The following is a 9,210-nucleotide window of genomic DNA, read 5'->3' as shown; positions in this document are numbered from 1 at the left end:
AAAAAATATTGAAATATAGATGTGTGAACCCACACTTAAAGTATAACATAATGTGATTGTGACTGGGTGCACCTCTCTCCGCGAGGTTAGACATTTGAAATTTATATTTATCTTGTTTTATTTTTCTTTCTAAAATTAGATAGCACTTCTCTGGTAATTGGTATACATATATATTTTTATATATATATATATATATATAAGAATTAATTTTAGACCTATAATTTTAAAAATTTAACTGTTTTCAGTAGTAAAAATCTAAGTGTCGAATCGATCAAATTTATATCATAGATCAACCTTTTTATAACAGCGCACCCATCATCTCAAAATCCTGGATACGCCCTTGCCACGTGACATGCCTATGTACCTCACCGCCCAACCATAATTTAACACACATTTTGTAAATGCTAATTATTGAAATTACCTTTTGCAAGAAATCCTGTAGCACCAGTGACAAGAAGATTTTTGGCTTCAAAAAAGTCAACAATCCCTACTCCATTTTTAGCTAAAACATCTCCTTGATGATCACTCAATGCTTTAATAAAAGAAGAAGATGAGTGAATGCCATGATCAATTCCTAATGTTAAGTGACTAGTCTTCATTGATCTAACTTTGTATGAAAATTTGCTAGAGAAATGAGTACTATTTTTAGAAAACAACTTAGTTGTTGGTACCCTTGTATTAAGGGAAAAAAGATTTTGAAGGTGAAGCATTGTCATTTAGCAATTAAACAAATAGTATTTATTTATATGTTATAGAAACTAAAATATTCTTTACATTATTTATAGAGGGAGTCTTACAATGAAGGTGCCATATAAATTAAATGGATTGTGAGAGCTAGTGCTAAGTGTAGCCTAACTAATTAGGCAGATTGTTGAATTATGGGAATAGGCATAAATTTATCCTCAAATTTGTACCGAAACTAATATGGAAGATGAATTTGGCATATGTGGATTGTTTATCATCACATAAATGTAAAAATGACTTTTTAGTATTTATATATAAACTAGGAAATTCGATCGCGAAGAAACCTATTAAACTTGAAAAAACAATTATATTAAAAAGAAGAATTAAAAAATCATGTAAAAGATTAAAAAAAATTGAGAAACTCACAGTGTAAAACATTACGTAGTGGAAGAAAATGGATATAAGATGAAGAAATATTAATGTGATTAAAAATATATCTGGAAGTTTAGCTTTTAGTGATATATGGACATTCTGGGTTAAAATATTTTACTAAATTTATAAAATAAAGTACACAAAATTTGGCATTGTCATGCGCAACTCAAGAAATTCAAATGAATGATTGTATAAGCTTATCATCAATTTATATTACCCTTTTACATACTTCGATCATAACATTTTTTCCTAAATACATATATATTTCCTTCTTATTATGGATTGAACACTTTGTTGTAAAATAATTAATCATTAAAAAAAATCATCTTTTTTTTTCAAATTATAAAACATTCAACTTCACATATGAAATATATCGACATATATCTTACTTGTTCACAAGAATTTTAGCCATATAAGATTTTTCTAAAATTATTTTTTATTAAGAACAATGACGATCGTAATGCATAAACTGGATATTTCATGAAGTTGCATTTGAGTCATCCCAATTGACTCACTTTTAAAAAAAAATATACTTAGGAAGTAATTATTGTTGATACTTTTCCAAAATTAGGAAGAAGATAAAACATATACAACTTCCTAATTTATGTGACGCAATTATCTATTTAGTGGATCGGGATCCACTCCATTTCTCTTCCCTTCATTTTTCTCAAGTTCTTGCTTGAATGTGAGACACATGGCATAGGTAAAATTTAACGGTTAAGATTTAATTGAATTAAAATAAGATTCTAATTATAATTTAGATAATTAATAATTCATAAGAAAAATGACAATACCACAATCATAACAATATATTATCTTTTCCATAAATATATTATTAAAAAAATTCCCTTTTTCTAATATTTTTCTTTCTAGTATTATCTTCTCTTTTTGTCCATAAATATATTATAAAATAATTTCTCTTTTTCTAATTTTTTTTCTGTGCGATTATTTTTGTTATTAATTATATGTTAACCAGTTTTAAAGAGAAAATTCAAAGTTGCTATCTAACACTTACTCAATTTTTAAAAAAAAAATAGAAAAGAGAATTTTTTTTATAATATATTTATGGACAAGATATTATATTGTTATGACTTATGATTATGTTATTATTATTTTTCTTATGAAAATATTAATTATCTAAATCATAATTAGAATCTTATTTTAATCAATTAAATCTTAACCATTAATTTTTATCTATGCCATGTGTCTCACATCTAAGCAAGAACTTGGAGAAAATGGAGAGAAGGGAAATGGAGAGGAGCCGGATCCCTATTTAGTCAACCTCAAAAGAACCTTTCTATAATTGAAAACAATTTAACTTATAATTCCCTTTTAATTAAATTTTAGATCATAAATGTCTAAAAGTTTTTCTTTTTTTCTAAAATTTTAAATCAATTCAAATTGTGTCACATAAATTAGGGCAGGAGAGAGTATATAAAAGGATTATACCAAATTCTCACAATTACTTCTCGATTTTATATATTATCGATAATCATTATCTTTATACGCTTTAAAGAAATTCTCTTTTCCACAATCTTTTACAAGGCTTAAAATCGCATACATGACTCACATAAAATTAAAAGAATAGGATATTGTTGAACAAATTAAACTATGATGACTCAACTGAGATAATAAACACATCGAAGAATCTTAATTAGTAGCTTAGTTGGTTGGCTACCTCCCACCTTGTTTTTTTAGAGTTGGGATCTCACATTGTAATCTCTACCCAAATTATTTAAAGAAAAAAAAAAGATAATCACATAGATTGACATATGTGGATTGATTATCATCACATAAATGCAATCCACATATGCCAATCTACATATATATATATATATATATATATATATACATATATATATATATATATAAAGGAGGAACGTAGAGAAGGTGATGTGGCACCTTTCTATGGCCTCCATTCATATTTATTTTTTTCCTCCTTTTTTTTTCTCATTTCTTTCAATTATTTTTTCTTGCAAAATCATCTTAATTCATACCTCTTCAATTGCATGAATTATATTCCTAATTAGTATTAATAATATTCATAACTATCAAACCTTTCATATTCATAACCTCCAACTACTATTTAATGTACAAGTTTATAACACTATAAAATCACACTAAAATTTTGTTTATTTTAGAGTCATTGCCTCGGTTGAAGAATTAGTGGGAGCCGGGAGGCATGTTAGTGTAGTTTAAGCTTTAAGGTAATTATCTTTTGCAATTATAATTTCATATATTATTTTTAATTAGCAAGCTTAATTTGTCAAAGTATATTTTTGCTTTCTTCTGGATAAATTATTTGGTTTATTATCCTTCGGATTCTCTTTACTGTAACCACAAAAATGAAGATTCATTTTAGGATTAATAATTTATTTTTTATTTTCCTTGACTCTTACATATAGGTGTGAAATTAGCCAAACGAAAAGTAATGGATTTTGAATTATTCAGGTTAGTTATCCTCTATTTTTTTAGGTGATTAAGAAGTAAAGTTTTCGTTGTATTAGGTTCTTTTTTTTACTACTTATGTTTCATAAAAAATGATTATATATGTACGAGGGCTTATGATTAAATGCAGTTTTCTCCTTATTCTTCATCTTTTGCTTCTTTTGATGGATAATTTTTTAAAACTTTTTTTATCATATTTTGCAGATTATAGGAGGAGCATTTTGATTAGATATCCTTGCATAATTCGAGTTTACAAGATAAAATAATCTGATATGTTCAATGTAATTATAATTCTTTCTTTATTGAAATCATACATTTAATATTATTTGTATGTGCTCTTGAAGATACCAATCATGAATTTTTTTTTAAAAAATCATTTCATTTTTCTCTTTTCTCCTCTATGTAAATCTTAGAGAATTTGATTATACTATATTGATAACACTTTTCAAAGTTTTTATTTATTTAGGTAAATTTATCTCTCTTTTTTTTTTGTTGGTAAGGTTAATTTATTGTGTTTATTGGTTATAATATTTTTAAAAATAGAAGCAGGAAAGGAGTTAATGGATATGGACATGCTACTTAAGAAAGTATGTACATATACTTCTATAATCTTGTGGATTAATTTTTAATAACTACAATGATAGAATATGAGAATGTAAAGTTAATTAATTTATAATTTTGAAGATACAATTGATTTCTTTTTTTAAAAAAATATTAATATGTAAAATTGCAGTTCTCAAAATTTTCATTTTTTGTTATTGTCAGAAGTTGTCAAGTTATTTTAAATTTTTAAGATCATTACTACAAAATGTACTATGTTGGATCTGAACTCTTCAGATTTACTTTTTGAAAAATGCAAAAAGATTAGGTTAGAATAAAAATAATTTTGTAAAGTTGTTTGTGCCTCTTAAACTTTCTTTACCAAGAGAGTAATTGTTATTCCTCCCTGACCTTAATTCATTATTTATTTTCAAGGAATATATTTTTGTGCCGGTATTAAATCTTTCTTTCTTGATTAAAACATGGAATCATGATTTAACACATGACATTGTAGATATTCAAAAAAAAATGCAATGATAAGAGGAATTAGTCAAAATAAAAAGTAATTTTTATAATGTTTCATATGATAAGTTAAAAAAATATGATTAGTAAAAAGTGAAGTAGAATGAATTTAATTATTCAAGTAAGAAAACAATTTTTGAAGTGGGTAAATATAAAAAAAGAAAAAGAAATAAATTAATTAATTTTTTCATGACATGATTTTTGCTTCATTTATGAATAATAAGAATTTTGCGAGCCAAATGATTTTAGATTGAAGTAATGAAACTTGTATACTTATACCTTTCAAAAGTTAATTTTTTTTTATCTTTTCCAAAATCCTACCACACTTTTTTAAATATTATAATGATCATATGTTAAATTTTTAAAATATTATTTTTAAAACTAACTGTATTTATGTTTTTATCAAATTTTTAACTTTTTTTCTTATAAACCCCTTGAAATATTACTGAAAATTAAAATCACTCCAACAATATATTATAACTCTCCACATTTATTGCTCAATTTAAATGGAAAGGCATCTAAAAATATTATCTCTTTAAATTGCTTTTCGATTTAAATTATTCTTATTTTATAGGCCTATTAGTTGAGAAACAAAATAGAGTAAATCAGTAAATAGTTTGTTGATTTTTCTGGGGGAAAAAGTGATCTTTAAAAGTTTATATTTATCTATATAATAATTTCTGGCACTAAAAAAAGTGAAGTATCATCTCTTTAATTTGATTTTTTTTTTCTCTTTCTATTTAACTTATTTTATAAAAATAATTGTGTCAATAACTTTAATCCTAGTTGTCTTTTCATTAAATTTTCATTTTTAATGATAAATGTTCATTATTTGTGTATTGATGTACAAATATTTCTCCTATTATGTTACAAACAAGTTCAGAGTCACATTCTTAACCTCTTAATTACTATGACTTTTCATTCTTAGGAATTTATTGTATATTAAATGTATTATTAATCTAAAATGGGAAAAATACTCTTTAATGTTTTTATGTATAAGCCAAGCAAAACTAGAAGAAATAGAAATTTGTACGTGCCATTTAAAAAAAAAAATCTTTTTTTTTTGCGTCGCTAATTCTCTCTTTTTTTTTTTTTTTTTTTTACTGTTTATTTTTAAATTTATTTATTTTCTTACCTTCTTTCGTTTTCCAATTTTAATAATTTTTATTTTTATTTTTTAGTGATCTTGACTTGACAATTATTTACTTTGGTGAATATAAGAAAATTAGAAAGTAAATAGTAATGAAGTTAACAAAGAGGAGGAATCAGCAAGTACTAAAAAAATATTTGTGTGAAAATTAAGTAAATGAAATCAGTATACACCTATAGATGACTTGAAATAACAATTGTCACAAAATATAGGTAGATTTAATTGATCTTTTTTCTATTTCTTCTTATTTCCCTCTTTTAAATTTTATTTTATTTAGAAAATGAAAACATGTAAATTTTATGAAGTATAAATCTTGAGAAAGTATACAAAAAATATAATTAATAAAAGGACTTCAAGAAGAAGAATATAGCGATTACATCTCAAGTTTACATATTATCGAAAAATCATACTAAAAATGTAATTAAAAGAATGGTTACAAAGAAGCAAAAAAAAAAACTATCACATTTTTACATAAATATAGAGAAATTATATTAAAAAAATAATTAAGAAAAAGGGTCTTATTTTTTAAAAAAAAAAAATAGGAGAAAAAAATCACATTTCAAGTTTACATTCCATAATCTTAACATTACCATCTCTTTTTTTTTTTAGTAAATTTATTTTTAATATTTAATTTTTGTAAGTTCACATATATTGATTTCTTATATAACTTTTATATTTAACAAAAATATTTTGCATAGCTTCTCTTTTATGAAATTGTGTGTATAATAAAAAACAGTTCCTTTTATTAAAGGTAGTAACCAATGGTATTAGAATGTAACTTGCAGTTCTTTTCTTAACCGCGCTAAGCGCGGCCAAGTACACTAGTATATATATAAAAAAGAGTCATTTTTGCATATATATATATATATATATATATAAACTAGAAAGTCATTTTTACATTTATGTGATGACAAACAATCCACATATGTCAAATTCATCTTCCATACTAGTTTTGTGATGATAGTCAATCCACATGAGGCAATTGTATCTTTCATATTGCCAAGATCTTTTAGTCTCATAGATAGGGATGGCAATGAAGAAGTGCGGATGTGAGTGTGGGCAGAGCGGATTTAAATATGTGCCGATGTGTGGTGGGATAAGTCTACACAACATTTTTTAAATATATATAATGCTAATATAAATGCCGAGTGGATACTGTTGTAATTTTGCTCTTTCACAATATTGGGAAATAGATGTAGTAATTGAAACCAATCATGCCAATCTTCGTTCTTTATTTTGCCTAGTTTGGGCTTGTTTAATTTCCCTCGTATTTGAACAATTATTTAGAACAAATTAGAAATTCCTTTTAATTTTAATTTTGGATATTCAAAATCTCATTTACCATACCTAATGTAAGCTAGTTAGTGATTACTATATAAAATTTTATAAAATCTGATATTGACAAAAGCTAAAAATAAAAATAGTGACAATTTCAAAAATTTATTAGAGATATATTAAAGAGAAAAAAGACAAATATACCTCTAACTATCGTAAATGGTATGCGTATACTTTTCGTACATCAATGTCCTTATCGTCCAAATTTTACAATGTATATACCATTTATACTAATGGTGATACACGTGTCTTAATCGTATCCGTCGAAATCTACCCAAATAAATAATACCACACCAAAAAATATAACCCAAATTATTTGATTCGTCATGACTCGACGCATTGCAACCACTTCATTGCAACCACGTCTGTTCCTCCATTGATGGAGGTCAAGCTCATGTAGAGAGTAACTAAATTAAGAGAGAAGAATTGTGTTTCATTGAATGTGAATTAAACCATAAGCATTATAATGTGATCCTTTATATAAAATCACTAATTAGTATATTCTGAAAGGATCTAACTAATTCTAGAAGAATAGAATATACTAGCAACTTGACCCTAACTAACTCTTAACTAACTCTACTGTACATTTATTCTCATCACCTCTCCCCCCAAGTTGGAGGTGATATAATTACTGACAACTTGTTTAATAGAGTAGTATGTTTAACCTCAGTTAAGGCCTTGGTGAAGATGTATGTCAACTGTGAATCAGTGGGGATGTGATAGCGTGTGATCAAGCCTTGTTGAAGTTTAGTCCTAACGAAATGACAATCTATCTCTATGTGTTTTTTCCTCTCACTGAAGACTGGATTCTTAGAAATGTGGAATGTTGCTTGGCTGTCACAATAAATATGTATTGGCAAGGGGCATTGTACTGTTAGTTCATCAAGCAACCTTTCGAGCCACACTAATTCTCCCACAACTTGACTCACAACTCTGTATTCAGCTTCAGCAGAGGATAAGGACATTGTGGCTTGCTTCTTAGACTTCCAACTGATAGGGCTATCACTCATAAGCATTAGGTATCCACTGACAGACTTTCTTAAGTCAGGGCAAGCAGCCCAATCTGAATCACAATAAACACTGATAGTAAGGTTAGGTTTGTTTGAAATAAAAATCCCTATTGTAGGGTCCTGCTTCAAGTATCTCAGTACATGGTAAGCTGCTCTCAAATGTGGCTCCCTAAGTGATTGCAAGAATTGGCTCAATTAATGTACACTGTAGGCTATGTCCATTCTAGTGTTGGTGAGAAAGTTCAGTTTGTCAACCAACTTTCTATATGAGTAGGAAAATCTCTCTCCATCTCGGTGTGGCGTCGTCTCCACCACAATGCAGTTACTTTTCCTAAGTATCCGAGACAACACAGACTGGCCAACACTTTAGCCTCTCATTCTAGGAATGTCCATTGATTTAGACTCCTTCCCCCTTCTCTGTGAAAAGTTTTGCTCTTTCTTCCTTAGTAAGTTTATATAATTTGCCGAAACGTAGCTTTCATTCATATATAAAATTCGGAAAATAGTCAGACTAAACTAAAAAAAAAGTCAGGCTTGAAGCACTGCTGGAACCCGTTTAAGGGTCGCTAACAAAAGGTGAAAGGAGCAGACAAGAGTTTGCCATATGTGGCTTTCAACTGCTCAGTGCAATCAAGTGGTGATGCAGTTGCCTTGTAATTCAACACAAAAAAAGTCCTTCAAGAGATCAGAAGTGAGTTTTCTTTGTGAAACAAGAACACCATCATGTCTGTATAAGATTTTCAGTCCCTGAAAGTAGTGTAGTTTTCCAAAATCCTTTATCTTGAACGGATCATCAATTAGTAAAAGTTTTAAAGAGTTGATCTCATCAACATCAGTCCCAAATTATATCATCCACATATATGGAAACAACGACCAATGAATATCCCTTCCTTTTATAAAATAGTGAATAGTCATTATCTGAGTGTTGGTACACTTTTGAACAAAGACTCTGTGCCAATTTGTCATACCATTGTATGTTGGCCTGCTTCAGCCCATAAAAGGTTTTCAGTCTGCACACCACGTTGTCACAACCTACAACAAGGACTTGTATAGGTGCTATGTACACTTCCTCATTTAAATCACCATGTA

General features: G+C 27.4%; 1 protein-coding gene across 1 annotated transcript in view; it reads right to left on the bottom strand.

The window, feature by feature from the left end:
* LOC107060277 (fatty acyl-CoA reductase 2-like) overlaps positions 1-599 on the bottom strand; it is a 5,853-nt gene extending 5,254 nt beyond the window's left edge. The window contains exon 1 of the mRNA XM_015307973.1: positions 422-599. Coding sequence (XP_015163459.1) covers positions 422-599 — 178 coding nt within the window. The remainder of the gene's footprint in view (positions 1-421) is intronic.
* Positions 600-9,210: the final 8,611 nt, after the last annotated feature.

Source organism: Solanum tuberosum, unplaced genomic scaffold (genome assembly GCF_000226075.1).
Source record: "Solanum tuberosum cultivar DM 1-3 516 R44 unplaced genomic scaffold, SolTub_3.0 scf00071, whole genome shotgun sequence".
NCBI lineage: Eukaryota > Viridiplantae > Streptophyta > Magnoliopsida > Solanales > Solanaceae > Solanum > Solanum tuberosum.
The sequence above is the reverse complement of the archived record's forward strand: the minus strand, read 5'-3'. Positions and strand labels throughout refer to the sequence as shown.